This window comes from Callorhinchus milii, unplaced genomic scaffold (assembly GCF_018977255.1).
Source record: "Callorhinchus milii isolate IMCB2004 unplaced genomic scaffold, IMCB_Cmil_1.0 Scaffold5, whole genome shotgun sequence".
Classification (NCBI taxonomy): domain Eukaryota; kingdom Metazoa; phylum Chordata; class Chondrichthyes; order Chimaeriformes; family Callorhinchidae; genus Callorhinchus; species Callorhinchus milii.
This window is the reverse complement of record NW_024704746.1, coordinates 27,293,569-27,319,951: the sequence shown is the minus strand read 5'-3', so window position 1 is coordinate 27,319,951 and position 26,383 is coordinate 27,293,569. Positions and strand designations below refer to the sequence as shown.

Genomic DNA, 26,383 nt, shown 5'->3' with positions numbered 1-26,383 from the left:
GTGAAGCGCTTTGAGAGGTTTAGAAGACGTGATAAGGCGCTATATCAAATGCAAAGATTATTATTATCATTATTATTATTAAATGGACTGCCTAATGCAGTTTAATCCCCATAAACTAGAAAGGTCGTGTTTAGATTTCTATTTTGTGCTGGGTTAGATAATCTCTGCCAAACACCAATAGCAAACCATTGTCTTAAATAGCCTTTGGCCAGGAACAGGCAAACCTTTCTGAACAATGTATGATTGTTTGCAAGACAACTGCATTGTGCAACTTGACTGCCACGTTCGCCTACAAGATGCAATCGCAGCAATGTAGCAGTGTGTGAAAATGCACCGTTATTAAAACATACAGTAAAACGCGTTTGAAGACTTCCTCCTTCACTATATGAAATGTAAGGATTTTTCTTCAGTAATGCAGGAAGGTACAAGTGGACATTGAGCAGAGAAAGGATAGTGTTCAGCTACGATAGTAATAAGATAGCAATAACTTCTGGAATTCCCCATCACTGATATGTAAGTGAGATATTAAGTTGCTGTACCCCAGAGGGGATCAGTTCGCAAAAGGAAATGGAAATAGAAAAACGCAATATTAGGTGTCTAACTCAACAGATGTGATGTTAATGGAACATTTCACTCTGCCACCCTGACAATATTCTAAGAAATGTTCATTGTTGGCACAGAGCTTTGACCTTTTACATGTACAATGCTTTTATCATAACGTTCATGTAATCCAAATGTAATATATCATATGCTATAATAGTTCCTTACAAATCTCTGGGTAGCAATAATTCCTGGAATTCCCCAACACCTGAGTTATTGATCCCAAGACAGAAAAACTATTGACAAATATTGGCAAAGACTCATCTCACTGATTAATTTAGTGACCACTCGCTTAAATGTCTGGCAAATGCAGAGCAATTGCTAATCCTGTTTATTGATCAAATAACGAAAAACCCATTAATCCAGGCGAGACTGACACCCAGAGCAGATGTGTCACAACCCAGCAACTCGCTTTCAGGCACACATTTCTGTCCCCATCTACATTTTCTATGTGGGTTCCTGCAAATATAAACCTTGTTGCATTGAACATTTTTTTCAGTGCAAGCTTTGAAATTAGGAAAACAGTAGAAATAGAGAAATTAATGCTCTAAAAATAAACTACAGCCCCCACATATTAAATCTGGCAATATGGGGAAGGCTGAATATTCTGGGGTTTTGCTTATTTAACTTTGGGGATCAGGGAGTTGTGAGGATGAGAACATGTATTTGGAAGAGAAAGGTATAGGCCCTGATAGAGCATGTTACTGCATGGCTTTTTATGTACGCAGCAAATTTAACCTTTTCCTGTTTTATTAGTGAAATCATACAGATGTAACATAGTAGAGCACTTCCGAATCAGTTAAAGTAATCTTGCTTTTTCAGTTAGTACATAGTTTATTATAGATAATAATAATTTGATAATAACACCCTTATCATGTAGTTGAGACGTCTCAAAGTGCTTCACAGAATATACTCTAAAGTGGATTGACTGCGTATTTTGTGGATAAAACGCGGCGGCCAATTGCGCACAGCAGTGTCCCACAAACAGTCACGGAATGAGTGACTCATGTTTTATTTTAATTTGGGGGATTGTTGGCTAGGACACCAGGAAAAACTCCCTTCTCTTTTCCAATAGGGCCATGGGATCTTCAACATCCTCCGAAAACAAGACGATGGGATCTGGGTTTAACATCTCATCTGAAGGATGGATTGTACAGCACAGGAACAGGCCATTTGGCGCAATTAGTCTGTGCGGGTGTTTATACTCCATGTGAGACTTTACCTCCCATACCATTCAATCCCTTCTCCCTCATGTGTAGATTGAGCGTCCTATTATATTCATCTATATCATTTGATAAATTATATAATAAATTGAAGATATATAATAAATCTATATTTGGCGTTTGCCAAACATTTAAGGAAGTAGTCACTAAAATAATCGGTAAAATGTGTATATCAGTATATCTACATGAACCACCATTTTGCATGGAGTAATTCCTCCTAAATTATTATTATTATTATTAAATTCTCTTTTAGATTCCCTACTCATTACCTTATACTTGTGACCCTTGATTACAGACTCATCAACAAATGGGAACAACATATTTATACTAATATTTATATTTATATTAATCTTAATGCACCCAATCTTTATCACCTCTATTAGGTCATCTCTTAATCGTCTCCTCTCTAACAATAAAAGGCCCAAGCTATGCAATCTATCCTGATAGCAGCTATCTGGTATCATCGTAGTAAACCTACACTGTACTCTTTTCATTGCTGCTTTAGCCACCCTCCTTAACCTTTTCTCTAATTTCTATCCTTCTCTATCTCACGTTACAAAATCTTCCATTGTTGCTCAATATCTTTATTTGCCAATTTTTGCCTCTAATCTACCTCAGCGAGTTCACTCCTCGAACCGTTGTAATTAACATGTTTCCAATGAAAGACCTCGGTACATAGCTCGTTTATCTCCTTCTTTATCATGATTGTGAACCTTATTATTATTTGATCACTCCCCATGAGTTAATTCTCCACATTTAAATTCCTAACCTGCTCTGGCTCATTGTCCATAACTGGATTGAATAACACTGCTCTCTCTTATTAGCATTTCTATGTACTGGGACGCATTGCAAAAATTGTAATTGAAATTCCACCTGCTTAGCAATAGATTGACAATTCACAGGTATGTAAGGACATCACGTGCTGTTCACATTGTTTAAAAATTGAGGTATTCCTGCACAGAATTAGCATCAATGAATTCAACTTCCACATAATAATATTAATAATAATCCTTGCATTTGATATAGCGCTTTTCACGTCGGGAGGACGTCCCAAAGCGCTTCACAGAACACATTATAAAGTGAATTGACTGTATATTTGTGGGCGAACGTGGCAGCCAATTGCGCACAGCAATGTCCCACAAACAGTCGTGGATTGAAAATGACCAATTTATTATTATTGGTTTGGTTTTTGGAGGGATTATTATTAGGCTCTGTGTGGAGTAAGGAAACTTGCCCAAGGTTTCGCCCTCTGCCTGGAATTGAACTCAGGTCTCTCACTTGCAAAGTGAGTGCTCTAACCACTGAGCTACAGGACTCCACATGTATGCAGATGACAACTCTATCTCTCTGTCTCCACCCTCGACTCCAGGACCCACTGCTGTCCTGACAGAATGTCTTGTCAGACATCAAGTCCTGGATGAGAGCGAACTTTCTACAGTTGAACATCAACAAGTCCTGATAGACTCCCGTCAGCACCTCCTCACCTCAGGACTCTGCAGCCTCCAGAACTCCGCAGCTCGCATCCTCTCCCGCATCAGGCTCCGTGACCCTATCACCCCCAACCTCACCCGACTTCCCTGGCTTCCCATCACACAGAGGATACAGTTCAAGATCCTGGTCCTCACCTTCCAAACCCTCCATAGCCTTGCTCTCCCCGACCTCTGCAACATCCTAACCCCTTCCGGGAGGGAAAGGAGTTGTTTCCGTGGAGTGTTGGTTTTAGTGAACTCCGTGAAAAAATTGCGCCTGTGAATTTCTATTGGCCCAGGTGATGAGAGCCACAAAAACAGCGAAAGACGAACTTAGGAGGAATTTTTTTTCATCCAAAGTGTTGGATATAATGGAGGAGGTGGAGTCCATTGTAGCTTTCAAAGACCATAACACCATAAGACGTAGAAGCAGGAGTAGGCCATTCGTCCCCTCGAGCTTTCCCCGCCATTTAATAAGATCGTGGCTGATCTTCTAATCTGATTCCATTTACCCGCCCTATTGCCATATCCCTTAATCCCTCTATCCTTCAGAAAGGGGGAATTAGACAGGCATGAAGGGACAAGGTGGGGCAGTGGGATTGATTGATCTCGTTGCTCTGTGAGCCGGTGTGGAGTTTGATGGCCAAATGGCCTCCTTCTGCACCGCAGATTTCTGTTTCAACGTTTCTAACCAGAGGCACTCAATAGGTACCAAGAGGTATGTAGTGAATACGTAGAGATTCATATTTAATACCTGTAAAGCTAAATCTCTCTTCCCATTCTACCTCCCAAAGACCATCAAAGTCAAATAAAAGCTCACAGAATCTCTTCCATTGTAATAGCACCATCTTGTGGGGCAACATGTTATAAATATGAATTGCAATTAAAGACACCCTTCAGCTGTTCAGCCTTTTACCACATTAGCTATTTCTCCACAATCTTTGTTACTCAGAGAGGAATACATTAAGTGCTGTTTATCTGAATGAGGTGAAAGCATCGTTTGCGTTGCTGGGTTCCCAGGTTCTCCATCTTATGGCTATGACAAGACTCAACCTAAATACAATAGCCACATTCACACATGGTCAATCAAGTGCTTTATTTGTGTTAACTTTAGGTTTAATCTTGTTGACAAATTTGAATGTTCTAAACCATTTACTAGGAGCCGATTCAACTAGTATCACAAAGTTAATCTCAATAGTGGATATGTCCACGACAGCATTTCAAACCGGTTTACGAAGAGTCTGAAAGTGTTGTAATAATAATCTTTGCATTTGATATAGCGCCTTATCACGGCTTTTGTGAAAACTCAAATCGACCTGAAATGTTAACTCGCTTTCCTCTCTCCAAAGATGCTGCCTGCCCCGCTGAGTGTTCTGTTTTTATCGAAGTCCAGCGACTCGGTTTTTATTTCACATTTCCAGCATCTGCAGTATTTTGCCTTTTGCCAACTGATAAACTCATGAGTAAAACCCTGAGCAAAACGAGAGTGAGGTTTCCTAGTCCAATATTACACTGAGCCCAGGAGTGATAGAATTTATAAATGATATGATCAGATGGTTCAGGCTATGATCTGGAAAAGAAACGAAACTACAGAAACACAAGTTTTGCATAAATATTCAGTTATTTATTTCATTACCGTTGATAATTGTAATAATGGATTTGACGAAGTTACATTCCTATGGAGTATTTTTACACCTAAAATCATTGTTAGAAAAAAATTGAGTTACCACGTTTACAAAACTCAAGCCATCAGAAGGTAGCAAATTAAACCATAAATTTTACGGTTTAATTTGTGAACGTAACCTAATTATTTAACTTCAACAGTATTGTACGAAAATAATAAGGGCTTTTCAGTGCAAGACTGTTTTACTCATTCCACAACAGAGACGACTAGTGTTTCCTTTGATGCTAACGTTTTTGAACATAATCATAGACTTGAATGACAGACTTCATTGTGACTTGAACAGACAAGAGTGCATTAAAGTTCAGAGAAGTTTCATTTCACACAACCCAATCACATAAAGCAGCGCAGGGCAGAAATCTTCCACCGACAAGAATTATTTCCTTCGCAATTTGAAGTCCACCTCCACCAAGCTTAGTCCTGCCGCCGAACCTTTTCAGATCATTTCACTTGTAGTTTGGAGATGTGGCTTTTTTTGACAGCAGCAGTACATATTCAGAAAACTCCTGAATCGCTCCTTTTCCTTCGTCGCACTTGCAAAGATACGTCACCTCCCTTTCGACATCTTTGCACACGTTGTGAAATGCTCCACTGATTCCTGCCATCTTCAGATACTCGATGTCAGTTTTTTTCGATCCTGTCAGATGGTGTGGGGGGGTGGGGGGGGGGGGAGTGGGTTGAAGGGAACGTTTAAAAAATTAAATTCAGGGTGTTGCTGTAAATTTAAACCATTTTACACAAAATATTTTGAATATTTCACCTATAATTCCATCAATTCTCTGGGGCCTCCTTATTGAACCTCTCTACCTCTCCAATCTGCTCACACCCAACATGTTGTCATGTCGAGAGGACATCGCAAAGCACTTATCGCTGTTGGCTGGGGGGGGTGGGGAAGGGAAAGCTGGAAGTGCAATCAGAGACGTCTTGAGCCGGTCCTTGACTGAAGTGAGGGAGGGAGCAAATCAGAGGGCTGGAATTTCAGAGAGTCCATCCACTGATGGTGAAGTGGATAGGAGCAGGGAGCCACACCACCACCACCAAATTACATTTGTACAGTGCCTTTCACGTCAGGAAGATGTCCCAAGGCACTCGAAGGGCGAAACTCGTTCCGATTCTCGTCATGTCACTTACCAAGGTAAGCCACCTGCTTCCACGTGATGTTCATCCTATTCATCACAGCTTCGACCTTTTCCTGTGATTCCTGTCCATTTTTTCCCACCTCACATGTCTTGGTTGAAATTGACTGGACTGTAGAATCCACACCCGAGATTGACTTCACCTGAAACCCATACAGCAAATAAACATGACCTCATCTAGGAAACTTACAATTAAACAATGGTTAATCCTTACATATTGATTCCACATCAATAAGGTGTCTCAAAGCGCTTCAAGGGATATTATGTAAAACGCAGTGCCCTTCAAAAATGAGGTGAACCCGGGTTCTTTTTAACTTAAGTTGTTTCTGCTTGAGAGCAACAAGTTTAATCAAAAAAAGTGGCAATTTTATTGAGCATTGTAAAGAGATAAGCACTTCCTTTTGCTGTTCGGTTTAGTTGTTTTTGCTTTTCTTTTTCCTGCCGGTGCTCGAATCCTGTCAACCAGGAATGGACAGTGCACAGACACACAGGACAAGATGTAGCAAGTGAATTCTGACCTGAGTGCCATTGTCCTCCAGCATTTTGATTCCGAGGGCATCTTGTTTATTCTTGGGATCGTATTCATCAGTGTTTATCAGCACCAGCTTTATCTCTTCCAGCTTGCCAAAGTAACCATAGCTATGAGGAAAGACAAAAATCGTTCAGAATAAAGATATGAACAGACAGAAGGAAGAAGCTAAGATTAGTTGCAGTAGAAAGCCTTCATATTTCATAGAAATGCAATTAACTACCATTGCCACATTCAATTACAAATTTGCACCTATCATTTTACTTTACACCTGCCTAAAATGTTCAACATGTGTCATGTAGCTATTGCACAACTGTAAGCACTGTACTTCCTGCAATTTTATAGGTACACAGAGTCTAAATAGCCAGTGTGACGTGGAATCAGGTTTCCTCGAGCACAATCTCGGTAATAATGCAAAAAATATCAAATTGGAGCAAAACAGACACACAATAAACGATTTCTACCGTTGCTGAGAAATAATGGATTCGGTGAAGGGGGCTCAGAACAAACACCGATGGGGAAAGAGATTATCTGACTTTCCTCATGGGATGGAAGCATTCTTACCTGGTTGAACGAACGGGAGAGAATGCTGCTTATTGCAATATTATGCCTTTCACATGAAATAAATGGTTAGAAATGTGAGAACTTCCTTTGTAATCTGGTTTGTATTGAACGCTTCTGTCTCAAAAACTTCTGCCAATTAATCATCTGAAGAGAACAGATACTTACAGATTGGATCCACCATTTCTCAAGAGTTATTTTGATGTAGAGAAAGATCAGGTAACTTTAACTCACACGCACACAAAAATAATTAACTTACCTGCGTATTCTCTGCTCTGCAATGGGCCAGTCAATATCAACATCTATATCCACACTATATTCTGGTGCCATTTCATAGTAAGTAATTTTCCCACCCTAGGGAGAAAGGAAAGCAGATCATGAAGAGATAAGAACCTTATATAAGAACCTTTAAACAAAGATACACATACATACCCACATGTATGTGATATGTAATACATGTATGAGAACGGTTTTTTTAAATAGGTACTGTACTGACTACCCAAGTGTTTCTTTTAACAATATAAATCACTTTTTTATATGTGAACATGTGCAAAATGTTTATTTATGGTGGTTAAACTGTATTAAGGTGCTGAATTTTAAAGGGGTATTAGGTAGTAGGGGACGGGGGAGAAAAAGGCACATTTATAATAATAATAATGCTTGCATCTGATATAGCGCCTTATCACATCTTCGAGACGTCTCAAAGCGCTTCACAGAATATAGTGTAAACTGACTTGACTATATTTTGTGGGAGAAACACGGCGGCCAATTGCACACAGCAGCGTCCCACAAACAGTCATGGAATGAGTGACCAGATTATTATTATCCCCAGAAAAGCAATCCGCAATCGACTAACAACCTACTTACTGCGAAGTAAACAGAGGCATGTGGAGTAAGGAAATTTGCCCAACCTTGCCCAACCCTCCCAAACTTGCCTGAACAGTATGATCCAAAACCTCTGCTGCAAAATTCTATTATCAGGACAAATTTGCTACTTCCTTAACTTCAATTATGGAGTTTATTGTTAATGACTAAGCAGCAAGGTACTTGTCTGATTCTATCCTCTAGGAGGTGAGGGCATGTTTGTATCTCTAGGTCTTTATTGATGACATGTTCCTTCCGCTATGGCCTGTTCCACATCCCGCCCGGCCCGCCCCACCGTCCCCGGTCGGGCCTTCAGCTTCTCTGCCCCCACACTTCGGAACTCCATCCCAGTCACTTCAACTTGCTCTCTCCTTTGCCTCCTTCAACCATGCCTTCAGCCACCCTCCTACCCCTACCCTCCACCCCTCCTGATTCCCAACCCTCAGCTTGGGTCCAAATCCCTGACTATCCAGCGCCTTCCCGGGAACATCCTCCCGACGTGAGAGGCGCTTTACAAATGTAATTTTATATTGTGTGTGTAAATGTATTGTGCAATAATCATTTCACAAGCTAACCCAAATCAACATTCTTTAGTTACCTGCATGTTGCCATCCTCCACTAACTTCCTCGTAGCAAAATAAAACGATCCATTCTCATACAGTTCTCCATTCCAATCTTGTCTCCGTGGCCTTTTTGCTGGATTGAAGTTCAATGGCTCCGTTGATTCTCCTGTTAAAAAAGGGGACTACTGGTATGTGTTGAATTGAAAAAAAAAAGAATTAACGTGACTATCTGCAAAGGATAAACAGGTTTGGGGAGAAAGCAGGGAAACGGGACTCAGTAGCTTGTGGTAAGAAACAGCATTGGCCTGATGGGCTGAATGACCTCATCCTGTGCTGTAATTTGTTTAGACTTCTTTGACTCAAGATGTGCCTTGATAGTTTTGTGCTGTGACTCAGCAACCATTACAAACAAATAAAGATTTTTCCAGGCGTAGTTCAGTGAGCATTAATAATAGCAGCCAATAATAGTCTTTTATCCCATCAAGTGGTCTGTCCCAAGTGAATTGTTCTAACCATTAGCTTCCAGTAACTGAATCATTAATGGTTTGTTATTTTGATCAGCACAACCAACATTTTTTGGGGGTGGGGCTGGGGTTGGGGAGGAAAGTTTCAAAGTTGACTCAATATATTGTCTCTAGGTATAACAATACAACAGTCAATTGCCTTACTAAGTTGTACACATGCCTACCTTTCTTCACCTCCAGCCAACGAAACTGATGGCGTCTTACTACAGAAAAGACAGAATCATACTTCTCTTTCTTAATCATCTTCACTACATCTTGCAGATGATGTGGGTGTAGACAGGGAGATGTGCCCTGTATGTTGGCTACAAAATCGACTTCTACATTCAAAAACAAGAGCAGAGAGATTTACTGTAGAAGGAATGAGATTCAGATCTTAAGATGCATCCAACAGTCATTTCAATGAGTAGTTCATTTGTGCTGACGATATATAATTATATAATTGGTATACAAAAACTGCTTTCAAGATTTTCTCTTTGCTTCTCAGTAACTTTTTTCTCCCGAAATTCATTTTTTAACCCATTTAAACCACGCCTTTGTGATCTTTGGTTGACATTAATACCAGCCCAAAAAGTAATGAACACACAAACAAAACAAACCAGACTAGTCAGAGCTTCTGATGTTATTCTGAATTACCTTCATGATGCTTTAGAAATTCGGCCACAGTGTCCAATGAACTAGTTACATCCTTTGACACTTGAGGGCTTCTTCGGTGGACTTTAGCTCCACATTTTATGGCCACCTGTTCAATCTCATCATGGTCTGTTGATACCCATACACTGGGGAAAAGACAAAATACTTGTAAGCAAAATGTTATTTTGTTCCCACAAAACCCAAATTGAGTGGCATGTCAGTTTCTTTACGAAGCATACATTTTCATTTACTACTTAACTTTTACACGATTACAAGAAATGTCAGGAACATAGATAGCGAAAGGCAATTCACGGTCCTTGGTAAATGTATAACTAGAGGGGCATAAGATCAAGTTTGTCTAGGAAAAAATAAGGTGGAAGATAAACCAAACTTTTTCAGGCACAAGGTCCATCAGGACAAGGAATGCTTTGGCACATGTAGCTTGCAGAGCAGTGGTAGGAGACCCTCAGAACAGTCGCTGTCCTTATCTATCTTGGAGGTGCACTGGAATACCAAACATTCAGTGTTAATACCCTTCCCTAAAGGTGGAGTCCTGTAGCTCAGTGGTTAGAGCACTCGCCTCGCAAGCGAGAGGACCTGGGTTGTATTCCTGGGTAGGGCAAAATGTTGGGCAAGTTTCCTTACTCCACACACCACTGTTTGCCCAGCAGTAAGTAGGAACCCAGTTGTTACTCGATTGGTGGATCGCTTTTCCGGGGATAATAATTCCTTCAAAAAAAAGTAATAATAAATTGGTCACTTCAATCCACCAGTTTGTGGGACGCTGCTGTGTGCGATTGGCTGCTGCGTGCGATTGGCTGCTGCGTTTCGTCCACAAAATATGCAGTAAAATTCACTTTACATAATATTCCATGAAGCGCTTTAAGACGTCTCGAAGATGTGATAAGGCGCTGCATCAAATAAAAGGATTATTATTAAAAAGTAGTTTGCAGGTTATCTGAAGCCTAGGATCGGTTTACAGGACAGGGATACTTTGAGCTTCTGGATGAGCAGGTTTCCCACAGGGGTAGGAAGAGAAAGGGAGCTGCTGTGTGGGGGTGTGGGGGAGAAGTGAAGGTCGAAGGATTCTGGAAATACAACAGCAGAACATTGAGGATTTTGTTTCCTTGTTTGTAGGCATTTTCACACATTCAATTATTGAAGGTATTTATTCAGCTGTCACGTCATTTAATACTGCTTTCAGTTGCACAATATCCTGGTGGAAACAGGTGGTATTCTAAAGGTTGATTCTTATCTCCCTTTGTGCTATAAAAATGATACACAAATCGTTATCAAATAAAGTGCTCAGCCTTATAAGCAAACATTGTTCAATGCATCCTAAAGATTTGCAGGCGTTCCACCTCGGAACAAAAAACCTCAAGCATTTCATAATTCTCCCTACACCCACTTTCATATTTAAATATTTGTTTGAGGCCCTGGAATGAAACCTTTAACACTCCACGAGCTTCACAAGTACTGTAATTACTGTCAAGTGTGTGTGTGTGTCTGTCGAGGATAACCATCATCATACTCAAAATCAGAGAGAGTTCCACGTATTATTTACACACGGATATTCCCCCGTCTGGAGTGGACTGCTCACTCTCTCCCCAGAGGGACGCTCGCTGCTACATAAATGCAAGTGGCTGTTGTTGTACTTACTTAATTCCAGAAAATATTAAGACACAGATTGGCAAGAGCCACAGCTTGGGGAGCACAGGGCATGGAATGGGACCGGTGCTGCCTCCCACCACTATGTCCACCTTTAGGGCTTTCTTTACAGGGTTAAGAGGAGCTAAGTGGGAAGAATGCCTGATCTACCCCTCCAAGTCCTGCCAAGGAGCCGGGTGATAGCCATGGGGGGAGCTGAAAAAGATCCACAGGCGTTGGGTTGATTGATTGCTCACTATGTCAAAACAGCACAAGGCAACAAATTTACAAGGCAAATAGGCTGTTTGGGTGAGATCGACCTCTGTGTCCCGAATCTGTGGAACTCCTCGCCTCAGCCCCTGCGCCCTCGCTCCCCGTCTTCAAATCACACCTGAAGAACGCTTCGCCCGCGCCTTTGGTGACCGCCCCACACTCCCTCCTGACGGCCTGGGGGTCAGGCCAGGCCGCGGTCCAGCGTGAAGGGCGCGACATAAACACAAGCCGTTGCTGTTTGTTGTTATTGTGGTCAGATGCCAAGGGAGGGAAGTGTGACTTTTTTTTTAAAAAAAAGCTAATAATAATAATCCTCGCGTTCGATATAGCGCCTTATCACGCCTTTGAGGCGTCTCGAAGCGCTTCACAGGATACACTGCAAAGTGCAGTGACGGTGTGTCTTGTGGACGAGATTAAAACCATTCAAACAAAGCGGAAAGTTAACCCCAACGCAGTGACTGGACCGAGAGTCCCTCTGATTGAGCTGCGATTTACAATCCGGTTCCGCTTCGGTGTCAGCGCCTCATCCAGAACCCTGAGCCCGAGATCGACCTGAGCCGCCTCCCAGAACCAGCTCTGCCCTGCAGACGCCTGGCACTAGCCACAGACCCGGTGCCTGGCACTAGCTACAGACCCCGGTGCCTGGCACTAGCCACAGACCCCGGTGCCTGGCACTAGCCACAGACCCCGGTGCCTGGCACTAGCTACAGACCCCGGTGCCTGGCAGTAGCCCCCCACAGTGGCTGGCAGTAGCCCCCCCGGTGGCTGGCAGTAGCCCCCCGGTGCCTGGCAGTAGCCCCCCGGTGGCTGACAGTAGCCCCCCGGTGCCTGGCAGTAGCCCCCCAGTGGCTGGCAGTAGCCCCCCAGTGGCTGGCAGTAGCCCCCCAGTGGCTGGCAGTAGCCCCCCAGTGGCTGGCAGTAGCCCCCCGGTGCCTGGCAGTAGCCCCCCGGTGGCTGGCAGTAGCCCCCTCCCCGGTGGCTGGCAGTAGCCCTCCCAGTGGCTGGCAGTAGCCCCCCCCCCAGTGGCTGGCAGTAGCCCCCCCCAGTGGCTGGCAGTAGCCCCCCCAGTGGCTGGCAGTAGCCCCCCGGTGGCTGGCAGTAGCCCCCCCGGTGCCTGGCAGTAGCCCCCCAGTGGCTGGCAGTAGCCCCCCGGTGGCTGGCAGTAGCCCCCCGGTGGCTGGCAGTAGCCCCCCGGTGGCTGGCAGTAGCCCCCCGGTGGCCTGGCAGTAGCCCCCCGGTGCCTGGCAGTAGCCCCCCGGTGGCTGGCAGTAGCCGCCCCGCCCCACCGTTGCCCCTCCCCCGCTCACCTGTCAAACACCCCCGAGTCCCGGGCGGCCCGCAGGACCCAGCCGATGAGCGGGAGCCCGGACAGGTGTTTGATGTTCTTTAGGGGAATGCCTTTGCTGCCGCCCCGCGCCAGCACCAGGGCCGCGAGGTGCCCGGGCCCCGCGGGGGGAGCGCCGCCGCCGCCACCGCCAGTGCCGCTCATGACGCCGTCACACTGAGAGCCGCGCCTGCGCCCTGACACCGCCCGCACTGCGCCTGCGCCCCGACACCCCGCACTGCGCCTGCGCCCTGACACACCGCACTGCGCCTGCGCCCCGACACCGCCCGCACTGCGCCTGCGCCCTGACACACCGCACTGCGCCTGCGCCCTGACACCCCGCCCGCACTGCGCCTGCGCCCCGACACCCCGCACTGCGCCTGCGCCAACGGCCATTTCCCCCCCCCGAGGTGTCACTGTGTGTGTGTGTGTGTCTGTGTGTGAGTGTCTGTGTGTGTGTGTGTCTGTGTCTGTCTGTGTGTCTGTGTCTGTCTGTGTCTGTGTCTGTCTGTGTGTGTCTGTGTCTGTCTGTGTGTGTCTGTGTCTGTCTGTGTGTCTGTGTCTGTCTGTGTGTCTGTGTATGTGTGTGTGTCTGTGTGTGTGTGTCTGTGTCTGTCTGTGTGTCTGTGTCTGTCTGTGTGTCTGTGTATGTGTGTGTGTCTGTGTGTGTGTGTCTGTGTCTGTCTGTGTGTCTGTGTCTGTCTGTGTGTCTGTGTATGTGTGTGTGTCTGTGTGTGTCTGTGTCTGTCTGTGTCTGTGTGTGTGTGTGTGTCTGTGTGTGTGTGTCTGTGTGTGTCTGTGTGTGTCTGTGTGTGTCTGTCTGTGTCTGTGTGTGTCTGTGTCTGTCTGTGTGTGTCTGTGTCTGTCTGTGTGTGTGTGTCTGTCTGTGTCTGTGTGTGTCTGTGTGTGTGTGTGTCTGTGTGTCTGTGTGTGTGTGTCTGTGTGTGTGTGTCTGTCTGTGTGTGTGTGTCTGTGTCTGTCTGTGTGTCTGTGTATGTGTCTGTCTGTGTGTGTGTGTCTGTCTGTGTGTCTGTGTCTGTCTGTGTGTGTCTGTGTCTGTCTGTGTGTCTGTGTCTGTCTGTGTGTCTGCGTGTGTGTGTCTGTGTCTGTCTGTGTGTCTGTGTATGTGTGTGTGTCTGTGTGTGTGTGTCTGTGTCTGTCTGTGTGTGTCTGTGTGTGTGTGTCTGTGTGTGTCTGTGTCTGTCTGTGTGTGTCTGTGTGTGTCTGTCTGTGTGTGTCTGTGTCTGTCTGTGTGTGTCTGTGTCTGTCTGTGTGTGTGTGTCTGTGTGTGTCTGTGTGTCTGTGTGTGTGTGTGTCTGTGTGTGTCTGTGTGTGTGTGTCTGTCTGTGTGTGTGTGTGTGTGTCTGTGTGTGTGTGTCTGTCTGTGTCTGTGTGTGTGTGTCTGTGTCTGTCTGTGTGTCTGTGTATGTGTCTGTGTGTGTGTGTCTGTGTCTGTCTGTGTGTGTGTGTGTCTGTCTGTGTCTGTGTGTGTCTGTGTGTGTGTGTGTGTCTGTGTGTGTCTGTGTGTGTGTGTCTGTCTGTGTGTGTGTGTCTGTGTCTGTCTGTGTGTCTGTGTGTGTGTCTGTGTGTGTGTGTCTGTGTCTGTCTGTGTGTCTGTGTCTGTCTGTGTGTCTGTGTATGTGTGTGTGTCTGTGTGTGTGTGTCTGTGTCTGTCTGTGTGTGTCTGTGTCTGTCTGTGTGTGTGTGTCTGTCTGTGTCTGTGTGTGTCTGTGTGTCTGTGTGTGTGTGTGTCTGTGTGTGTCTGTGTGTGTGTGTCTGTCTGTGTGTGTGTGTCTGTGTCTGTCTGTGTGTCTGTGTGTGTGTCTGTGTGTGTGTGTCTGTGTCTGTCTGTGTGTCTGTGTCTGTCTGTGTGTCTGTGTATGTGTGTGTGTCTGTGTGTGTGTGTCTGTGTGTGTGTGTGTCACTCAACATTTTTTTCCCTCCCAGAATACTGCAGATAATAATAATAATAATATTCCTTGCAATTCACACAGCGCCTCTCATCGCGTCTTCGAGACGTCGCAAAGCGCTTCACGGGACACACTGTGAAGTGTAGTGACTGTGTGTTAGGAGAGTGAAACGCGGTGGCCGATTGCTCCCGGCCGTGGATTGCAGTGACCAAAGTTGTTGTTGTTGTTATTTGGTTCCGGTGCTGCACGTCAGATGCCGCGAATCTGAAATAAAGGTTCCGACGAAAGAACCGCTGACTCCCTTTCCTCTCCATAGATACTGCCTGACCTGCTGAGCCCTCCAATTCACCTCGAGGAGGACGTCCCAAGACGCTGAACAGTCAGGGATGAGGACCCGAGCGGAGTGGGGGGGAGGGCGGGGGGGTGGTGTTGGGATTAGGAAGGGCGGAGAAGGCAGGAGGGTGGCCGAAGGCGTCTCGGAGTGGTTTATACGGAGGGGTGGAGAGGACACGAGTCCCAGGGTTCTGGGTGACCTGCAGCTTGTGGAGGGAGGAGGATTTGAGCAGTCCTGACCTGCGGGGAGGGGGCATTCAAACGAAGCAGTGCAAATTCCACCTGTCCCCATAAAACCTCTTTTCCTCTTGGCATTGATTTTATAGTATAAAACTATAAAACCAGGCCATATAGCGTAAGCCACAAGGATGTGGCCCCCATCTGAAAAACAACCACTGCTGTCGTCTGTCCTGGACTCGTATTTATTAACGCTACAGCACTATCTCTGAATCCCCCACACCCCAAACACAAACCTGCCTAATTTGCTTTTGATAGTGGCCTCTCTCCTTCCCGAGCACACACGTCACCAATATTGGTTGAAGTAGTTATATTTAAACTGTTTGTTTTACCTTCTCGCTTTGAACCTCAAAACCTTACTTGCCCTTGTGGACTTCTTAATCGTAAAAAGTCCTGTAGCTCAGCGGTTAGAGCCCTCGCCTCGCAAGCCCTGGGTTCGATTCCCGGGCCGGGCGAAATGTTGGGCAAACTTCCTTACTCCACACGCCTCTGTTTACCAGCAGTAAGTGGGAACCTGGTTGTTAGTCGATTGACGGATCGCTTTTCTGGGGCACTAATTCCTTAAAAAAATAACAGATGACTGTTTGTGGGACGCTGCTGTGCGCGATTGGCAATTCGCCCGCAAAACATAGGGTCCATTCACTTTACAGTATATTCAGTGAAGCGCTTTGAGACGTCTCGAAGACGTGATAAGGCGCTGTATCAAATGCGAGGGTTATTATAAGTCAATCGTGATATTGGAATCCTGCCTATCTATACCTTTTACGATCCAGATCATCAGGATTTCAGTTAGCAGGATTTACAGAAACAGGACTCTGGACAATGCGAACGTGGCATTGAGGGAAAACCACTTGCCGTGATGTATTGTTGTCAGTTTGCTCAGTAGGGCTTGAACCGCGCGAGTGCGAGTGCATGAGGTGGATGAGGGAGCGGAGGCGGTGGAGGAAGGTGGTGTGATCAGCTGTGACGAACGTGGCTGAGAGGGCCAGGAGACCGAGGAGGCAGAGTGAGCCCTGGTCACAGAGGGAGGGTGTCATTAGTCATTTTGACGATCGCTGTGCTGTGGGCAGTGGAAAAACCGGCCTGGAGGGTTTCGAGTAGGGAGTGGAGGGAGAGATTTTTGTTAATTATTCCCCACAAAGAAAGGCTTATGGTCACAAAGGGGATTTGGAGATAGAAACTATGTGAAGTATGTGAGGTGCGTGAGGAGCAATGGTATAGAGTATTTTGAAGATAGGATAGTTCAGACTGGAATGTGTTTTCCAGTTTCTCTCACTCCTGTGTTTCCACACAGTCACTCCACTTTACAGTCTGTCCTGCGAAGCGCTTTGAGACGTCTCAACGACGTGATAAGGCGCTATACCAAATGCAAGGATTATTATCATTATTTTTATTATTATCCAATCTGCATCAAGACTCATAAAATAATGAGCATTGCTTGGCCTTTGCAATCCTTGTTATTCTCTATTGTTTCAGTTGGGGGCAACAGAATTGCACAAAACATTTCAATGAACATATGTGTCACTGAACTCAGAAAACAACTTACAGCGTTTTATTGAAACAATTCAACACAGTTACAGGAATAACTTTGTAATATTTCGCGAACAAAAATAATAGTAATAATAATGATCCTTGCATTTGATACAGCGCCTTTGAGACGTCTCAAAGCGTTTCACAGAATGTACTGTAAAGTGAATTGACTGTATATTTTGTGGGTGAAATACGGCAGCCAATTGCGCACAGCAGCGCCCACAACAGCCGTGGATTGAGTGAATATTGTTATATTTGTCATTTGATAAAAACAGACTGCCTGTTTCGTCTTCTATTTAAAAACGTTTACAATGGGGCTAGTGTTCCTCAGCTTTTGTTCAGCTGTTGCATAATGCCAGAAATACAAAAGAATGACTGTAACCCAACTGTTTTACACAGAGTGAGTTTATTGAGTTCAGCATTATTCCAGAGCATTTGATGCTGGTACCTAAAAAAAAGTGTAATAAGATCTATTTCAGAGATTCAGGGAATGGGGTAAAAAAAGGACGAAGGATTGCTTCTTTATAAGAAGCTCTCGGATCATCTTAGGAAGAAGAAAATAAGTCTTAAATTTGACCTTCTCCTATTACAAAAGAGCTTGAGAAATAATGCCAAGTGTTTATGGAAGGGCACTTAAAAGAATATTAACATTGGATATGGATATGGAACATAAAGTTCCTGAATACAATTTAGGCTGAACGCATTAATGCACCTCATTATTAAAATAGCACTTGAAAAGAGACACTTTCATTACACAGGTATATATTACACATAATATGATAAGAAAAATTAACCCAGAAAAATTACTTTCACATAAAATTGGTCATTCACTTCATGACTGTTTCTGGGACATTGCTGTGAGCAAAACTGGCTGCCGCATTTGCTCACATAATTTACAGTATATTCTGTGAAGCGCTTTGAGATGTCTCGAAGCTAAGGTACTATATCAAACGCAAGGATTATTATTATTTGGAGTGTGAGAATATTTAGCGCTTTCCAGTGCAGACATTAAAGAATATGCATTTATCTACAATACACAGTTCATAGTGTGGCACCAACTCTAAACACTCATTGAGACAGAAGATATTCTGTAACACATTGTTTAAAAGCAAACCAAAGAGTCCAATTAAACAGTCACGGAACTGAACAGCCAAAACAGAAGCAGGGTGCACTGAGGTTAGTGAGCTACGTCTGCAAGTATGAGAATTGGAACAAAACCACTAACTACTGAATGTAGGCAGTCAGGTCCACCTCGAAGGAAATTGTTTCAGTGATTCAATGGTTTAGACACAATTGAACATTAACAGCACGTTTCGCCCTCAAAATATACAGTCAATTCACTTTACAGTATAATCTGTGAAGCGCTTTGAGACGTCTCGAAGACATGATAAGGCGCTGTATCAAACTCCAGGATTATTATGATTATTATCACGTTGCACCATTATAGTAGATTTTCTGAATGAACACATTGGAAAAGATGTTGTTCATTCCATTATCTTCCTCAGCTACGTGATTCCACTCTAGACCACCTCTATCATCCTTTCTGTGTCCAAACACCTCGCTGACTTCATCTGTCAGAAAACATGGAACTGGAATATGTCCAAATACTGCATCCAACGTGAAATACAAATGCTGATGAATCCCAATGATTGCGATGAACTTTTACCTGTGAAACCCTTGAAATTCTGTGGCTCAGCGGTTAGAGCACTCGCCTCGCAAGCAAGAGGATCTGGATTTGATTCCCTGGCAGGGCGAAACTTGGGCAAGTTTCCTTACTCCACACGTCTCTGTTTAACGAGCAGTAAGTAGGAACCCAGCTGTTAGTCAATTGGCAGATCACTTTTCCCGGGACAATAATCAAAAAAATAATAATAATTTGGTCACTCAATCCCTGACTGTTTGTGGGACGCTGCTGTGTGCAATTGGCTGTCGTGTTTCGGCCACAAAATATTCACTTTACAGTATATTCTGTGAAGCGCTTTGAGACGCCTCAAAGACGTGATAAGGCGTAGATCAAATGCAAGGATTATTATTACTATTAATACAATCGATGCTAACTGCTACGTTCCCAGTTATTCAAAGCTTTGCTGATTGCAGATGGTTCGATATTGTGGGAGCAGAAGCTTCTCTGGATCTGAGGGGCACAGGTCAGGCTAAAGCTGTTTCCTACTTTCCCATCAACTTTTCTCCTTCTTTCTATCTTGTATAATATATATTTTTTAATTGTCGCTCATTTCGTAGTTTGCAGCATCGAATCAGTGGTCTGGTTCCAGTTGTGGGATGAGGTTAGAGGAACATTTTGAGGTTATACTGATAATCCATTGGGAAATCTAAACATACACAGCTGGGCTGGGGGACTAACTCCCCTCACTAGGACAGCATGACCAATACAACTTTCTCACGATGTAAGCCAAAAATGTAAGTGACCTTAAACACATACACACACTTGGATTAAGTTCAAATTTTAAATTACGTTTTTTTTTCTTTGATGATGAGAATTGGACTACCATCTTTCGTGAGAAAATGGACGTGAGACTAGACTCTGGATTCTATGGTAACCCCGTTTTTAAGTTTTAGACCCAAATTTCAGTATTTCAAAACAAAATAAAGTGATATCGTGCTAATCCCAACATTGTTGTTTGAAACGGAACAATTAATTAACAACATTAGTTCTTTTATTGATAATGCATCGTTATTTATAGTCTGGGCTAAATAATAATTTAATACTCATCTCCATCATTAACAGTCACACGGTAATGCGTTGTTAATAAAACAACTTGGGCACTTTACAGAAGAAATGATGAGGAATGGTGATTTAGTGAAAAACATGCTGAGTTTAACAATCTCTATTGTATCTTGTAATTGTATTTATGATGATCACATTGCCCGAAACAACAGAATATTGTAATAGAAATGTCAAAGTTGCCAAACACTTACAATGTGTATTTATCTTTTGTCTATCCAGGTACCAGTGAGGTAAATGAGATACATCTTCTCTGCTGAATACAATAATGCGATGTTTCAATGTGATGAGATAATGTGCTGAGAAACTGTAATTTCTTTCTTTTTTCTTAGGGTCCGATGTCTGTGCTTCTGGACATTGTACTCCAATTAACAAATCTAGATAATAACAATAATCCTTGCATTTGATATGTTGAGAAGCAGAAATTAACTATTATTTCAAAAACTCGGACGTTAGTCTATCTATAATTAAGTAAAGCATGTCAAGAAATGAAAAATAGCAAATCAGTTGTTTCTGGCTTTTTTTTCATTTTTTCAATGGCTGTATTCATTTTTCTTAGAAAACACATCCAACTTGTACAAAAGTAGGAATTATTTGGCTGCCATCCATCCCTCCATAATTTATTATTTTTGACTTACTGATGCCTTTTCTGGTGAGCCCACATGGAAAACTCTGACAACTGATGTGAAGTTATGCCTAACCTCTATGGACTAGGTCCTTCAAACTAACCCCATCAGGCATTAGGCCGACTATTTTAACAGGCATCCTGCCACCTTCTCACAAAAAAACAGCCCATCGAATGAGTGGACTTTGTACCAGGACCAACTCCCTTCTCTTTTCAAATAATGCCATGAGATCTTTAATGTCCACCTGAACAGGCAGATGGCGCCTTGGTTTAACATCTCAGCCGAAAGACAGCAAGTCCGACAATACAACATGTTCCTAGCCTTAGACAATGTCACTTCAAGTCTCAATTGAGACTCCAACCTCCAACTCGGAGGCGAGAATGCTACCACTGAGCAAGGCTGACGCACAGCTGAGATCAAATGGGCCGAAGGGCCTTCTTCATAACCCATTTTAAAGAATAAGAGTAAGATAGCAAATGAAACGTTCCTTTCCCCCGATGTAGGTAAAGATAGTACAATTGTTGCATACGGCATGTGGGCGCTGCAAAGATACAGAGCATGATCTGCATGTCAAACACCGTAGCTTCTCCGATGTAACGCATTACAGTATATCCTGTGAAGCGCTTTGAGGCCTCTCGATGACCTGATAAACCGCTATATCATATGCAAAGACACTAATGTCACTAAAAGTCTAGACTGGTTCCTTGGGTCTGATTTCTGTTTTGTTTGGACCTAACCTTGACAAGATGCACATACACGCAGGGAGCTCATTGAGTTTTTCAATGCTCAGCAATGACAGCAGAGTCGGTGTGAAGCATGTGAACTGTAACACGAGTGTTACAACATCATTCCCAACGTCTCAGATGGGAAATGTCTGTCTTTCGGTCCGTGCGCTGTGAGTGTGATTATGTCATCCAGTTATGGAAAGTTCTCCTGTCTCTCGTGCCCTATGAGGACTGAGCGCCTTCACAGCATTACATGTTTCTCCTCACATCGCTGAGGTCACTGCTTATAGACAGCTGCTCTCTGTTCATGACTCAACTCGTGCTACTCTAATCCACACGTAAATATTTTGGAGAACGCAAGGGAAAATGAGACTGGTGCTCTGAGGAAATGCTGAGATACTTTATGTCAGGGCTTTGAACCTTCCCTTTAGGGAATAGTTGAATGAATCCGCACAAGCTGCAAGTAATGGTCTTTTTCTTCGCTTGCTGTAATTTTTTTATGCAGCTAAAAATCTTACTAGCCATTTCAGAACTGCTTTTACTAATTATACCGTGTACACCTTCAGTAGCTTAGATCATTGTGAGTCTTCCAGTCTCCTGTAGTTTAATGTGTTTGGGCCTAAACTATTTTAAAAACTGCCAGATTTGTAGAACGAAATTTAATCCACTAAATAAAATCATTGATCTTTCTAAGATGCATTTCCCATAGGTTTAGATATTTTCGCCCGTAAAAATATACGGTCAATTCCCTTTGCAGTATATTCTGTGAAGCACTTTGAGACGTCTCGAAGGCATGATAAGCGCTATATCAAATGCAAGGATCATTCTTATTTTATTTTGCAGAGTTGCAAGTGCAAAATGGCTGTTTTAGTGTAAAGTGTACACTTACGTTACAATATTAAAGCTCCCAATCAAGGTACCTTTATTGCTGAAATATTAACTCTTAAATATATACAGAATGTAATTTCGAGACTGGTTTCAACAGCTTCTCATGCTTCAAGTGTTTAGCTTGAAGTATTTCAACAAAACACTTTAAAATCTTTACCGGTGCTTTCCTTATTTCACATGTTCCTTTTGTTTCATCCTACTTATTCCATCTGGCTGCTCTTATTTCATATCTGTCTTTGCTGTGTTTATTTTAACTTTGAAAGATTTCACCCACTTTTCTATTTTTCTTCTGTCTCCCACTGATCATTTTGGAATGTAGAAAGCAACTTGTTTTAAAAAAAAAAGTAATTTTTTCGTTGGCTCAAGACTGGCTTGTAGCCAATAAACCCTAAAAGATTGAGGATTGGCAAAGCTTTGATAAACCAGAAATCCTGTCAACCTCTAATCCGATTTTTGATCGCCTAAATTAAGAATTGGGAATAATAAATGACTCGACTTGACAATGACACAAAAGATCCAGCCCTGTCCATACAAATGAATCTGTCCATGTTTAAGGGTAAGGGCGAGACAACATAATCTTAATAATAATAATCCTTGCATTTGATACAGAGCCTTATCACGTCTTCGAGACGTCTGAAAACGCTTCACAGCATATACTGTAAAGTGGATTGATTTATTATGTATTTGTGGGTGAAATGCACCAGCCAAGTGTGCACAGTAGTCTTCCACAAACAGTCGTGGAGTGAGTGACCAAATTACTATTTTTTTAAGGGTTTATTAGCCCCGGAAAGTGATCCGCCAATCGACTGACAATCGGGTTTCTACTTATTAATAATAATAATAATCCTTGCATTTGATATAGCACCTTATCACATCTTCGAGACGTCTCAAAACACTTTGCAGAATATACTGTAAAGCGAATTGACTGTATATTTTGTGGACGAAACGTGGCAGCCAATCGCGCACAACAGCATCCCACAAACAGTCATGAATTGAGTGACCAATTTGTTATTTTATTTAAGGAATTAGTACCCCAGAAAAGTAATCCACCAATCGACTAACAACCAGGTTCCCACTTACTGCTAGGTAAACAGAGGCGTGTGGAGTAAGAAAGTTTGCCCAACATTTCGCTCTGCCCAGGAATAAAACCCAGGTCTCTTGCTTTCGAGACAAGCGCTCTAACCACTGAGCTACAGGACTCCATTGCTAGGTAAACAGAGATATTAATCATAACACTAAATATGATGGTCAATAGGACAATAGGTAACATCTTAACCCAATGTTTCCTGCTGGAATGGGAAAAATATTTAATATTTTCCACTTCCAATCATTTTGACCAGAGTCTGAGGAGAGCTGCGCGTATGTACAACAGGACATGAACTTTGAAGGAAACTATTGTAGATCACTTGTACCCCATCAATCAACCACATTATTTCATGAATGATTCAAGGAACAGTGAATCTGAATGGATTGTAAAAGTTAGCTTCCTGCCCCTGGGTCTTTCTCGTGGTTTAAAGTACTGGCGATGAACTCTGGAGAAGTGAACTTGAGATACTGTAGGAGACGAGTCTTGAACAGCTGGACAGTACTTACGAGACAAACCAATAGAGAGATGACGTGTACAATTTTACTCGTATCCTCCTTTGAGACAGTACAAATTGTATACAGTGGTAACTGTAAATGCAATCGTTCAACAAGACAACAGCTGTGATTGAGCTTTTGCTACATCGAGTCCTAATGTCTCAGAGTCGGAGAGAAACATTGTGATTGCGATGATGATAAGATGTGTCACTCAGGTATCAGCCTGGTTCAGTTGGTAGCAGTCTTACTGAATCAGAAGTTTGTGGGTGCGAGACCCATGTGTGGGGACCTTGAAATCATAGTCTCGGTTGACACACTGATCCCATCTGCCTGTTCATGTGGATATTAAAGATCTCACGGAACTACTGGAAAAAAGGAGGGATTATCTTCCAATGTCTTGGCCAACAGTCCCCCGGATAAATCTCTCATCCACTTAATGAAGGATTACGTGGTATCTTTGCTGCTGAAAGACAGGAACGGCACAGAGCTACGGCATGTTGCCCCACAGCACTATCTTTAGTCGCACGGGTCAACTATAACAGAGCCAAACATATCTATCAGTCACAGATGACAGGTGTTTGCACTTCAACATGACTACCACGTTGAAGGAAGGTAATGAAAGGATAGCATTCATCTAACTACACATTCAGGCTATGTGAGCAGGCATACCATTGCACACTGTGGTAATACCTGGAAGTACAACGGCATGATACAATACAATGCAAAATTGCATTTGTACAGTGCCTTTCACGTCGGGAGGACGTCCCAAGGTTAGGAACAGTTAGATTACATTATGGGTACAATCGTTGAGGCAGGTTATTCAAGCTGTTTATGAGAGCTTGAATGAGATATCACGTCCTCCTGACGTGAAAGGCGCTATACAAATGTAACCTTGTTGTCGTTTAAGAGTTTCTAAGTTCAAAACCCCTTTGAACATTGAGCTGAGGGGAATGTTAGGCTTATGCGCCCCCAAATCCCCCAAATCCAGAGTTTAATCCTTTGACATGACATGAGTTTTAGTAGATGTTCTTTTAGTACATGTCAACGACTTCATTTCAATTTGACAGAGCAGCAATTTCAAATGAGATTTGAATTGATAGATTAACTTCCTCCCAAACTATTCAGAACTGACGGCAATAAATATGTGCTCTTGTCTCCCTAAAAGATAAGATAGATGAGTTTGTGAGTGAAAAACTATCTGCTGAAAAATTATATATTATTAACAGTTTTTATTTATATAGTGCCTCTCATGTAGGCAAATATCTCAAAGTGCTTTACAAAGACAGAGTGGTATCTCGAGCTGAGTGAAAGATAGGAAGGGTAGATGGTAGGTAAAATCTAAAAGAAAGGCTTTAAAAGTAGAGAGGGAGGAAGCAAGGTGGAGGAATTTTGGGAGAGAGTTCAAAAGAATGGGGCAAAGCGACTGAAATCTTGGCCACTGATGGTGGAGCGAAGGGGGCAGAGGCACCAAGTAGGACTGAGGAAGGTGGTAGAGTGGAGGCTATTTAAGGTGAGAACGAGGATCTTAATTTTGATTCACCGGGGAACAGAACCATAGAAATTTGCAACAAAGAAGAAGACTATTTGGCCTATAATAACTGTGCTGGCTCTTTGAGAGCGATCCATTTAGGCCCATTTGCTTGCCTTTTTCACATACCACTGTAACTCATTCTCTTTTAGATATCTAGCTAGTTCCCTTTAAAGGCTAATATGGATCCTGCCTTGCCAGCACATGCAGGAGGGCATTCTGCATTATTATGCAAGAATTAATATTATTATTTAACTCACAGTCAAGTAGGCAGTCAGTGGAGCATAGTGAGGATTGGGTAATGGGTTCGTGTAGCCTTGTGTGAAAGGGAATGTGGAGCTCTGGATGATCTGGATCTAGAGCTGGAAGGACTGGTGAGTGGCGCATTGGAGAACCCAAGTTTGAAGGTGACAAAGGTTTGGATGAGAGTTTTGAATGTTCTGGGGCTGAGGTAGGGTTAGAAGCGGGCAATGTTGCAGGCAGGATGAAGCCAGATTTGATCAGAGATCGGATGACACGTTTTAAAGCTCCAGATTATCCAGATAGTCGAAAGAATGCACCCCATCCTCCAGAGGATGGAGTTCAAGATCTACGTCCGCATTTTTAAAGCCCTCCAAGGTCTTGCTCCTCCCTACCTCTTGAACCTGCTAAACCATTACCAACCTGTCGCTCCCTCCGCTCTGCAGGCACTGGCCTGCTTCATGTCCCCGCCCATCATTGATGGTTGGTCCTTCAGCCTTTCTACCCCCACCCTTTAGAGCTCCATCCCAGAGTCCCTTTGCCTCACCCCTCCCTTTGCCTCATTCAAGGCCATCTCAAGACCTTCCTCTTTAGCTGTCACTTCAATGACCCTCCCTCCATCCTCCTCGCCCCCACCCCCTCTCTTGATTCCAACCCCCAGCTCAAGTGCAAACCCTTCACTGACCAGTGCCTTTGGACATCCATACAACGAGAAAGGAGCTATATAAATGCAATTTGTTGTTGTTGTTGAATGATTATAGTGCAACACATATTATGCTTGCAGCTCAGCTTGGATTACAATCTGGGAACTAAGGACCAGTTCCAGTCCAGTGTCCTAAATAATAATCCCTCCAAAACAAAAAAATAATAAATTGGTCATTTGCAATCCACGACTGTTTGTGGGACATTGCTGTGCGCAATTGGCTGCCGCGTTCACCCACAAATATACAGTCAATTCACTTTACAGTGTGTTCTGTGAAGCGCTTTGGGACGTCCTCCCGACGTGAAAAGCGCTATA

At 43.4% G+C, this 26,383-nt stretch overlaps 1 protein-coding gene across 1 annotated transcript; it reads right to left on the bottom strand.

The window, feature by feature from the left end:
- Nucleotides 1-4,894: 4,894 nt before the first annotated feature.
- Nucleotides 4,895-13,210, bottom strand: cmasa (cytidine monophosphate N-acetylneuraminic acid synthetase a). Its single transcript, XM_007897273.2, has 8 exons — nt 13,008-13,210; nt 9,784-9,926; nt 9,315-9,467; nt 8,662-8,792; nt 7,459-7,553; nt 6,628-6,748; nt 6,105-6,252; nt 4,895-5,610 (listed from the first exon to the last, which is right to left on the bottom strand). The coding sequence occupies exons 1-8, from the start codon at nt 13,187-13,189 to the stop codon at nt 5,420-5,422; spliced, it is 1,164 nt and encodes a 387-aa protein (XP_007895464.1). The 5' UTR covers nt 13,190-13,210; the 3' UTR covers nt 4,895-5,419.
- Nucleotides 13,211-26,383: the final 13,173 nt, after the last annotated feature.

What these genes read in the sequence shown, in the direction of transcription:
- cmasa (XM_007897273.2), bottom strand. Translation starts at nt 13,189, where the DNA reads ATGAGCGGCACTGGCGGTGGCGGCGGCGGCGCTCCCCCCGCGGGGCCC. An exon ending in GACTCGGGGGTGTTTGACAG is followed by an intron (nt 9,927 to 13,007) that starts GTGAGCGGGGGA and finishes TCTTTTCCCCAG; the next exon opens with TGTATGGGTATCAACAGACC. An exon ending in GAAGCAGGTGGCTTACCTTG is followed by an intron (nt 5,611 to 6,104) that starts GTAAGTGACATG and finishes ACCATCTGACAG; the next exon opens with GATCGAAAAAAACTGACATC.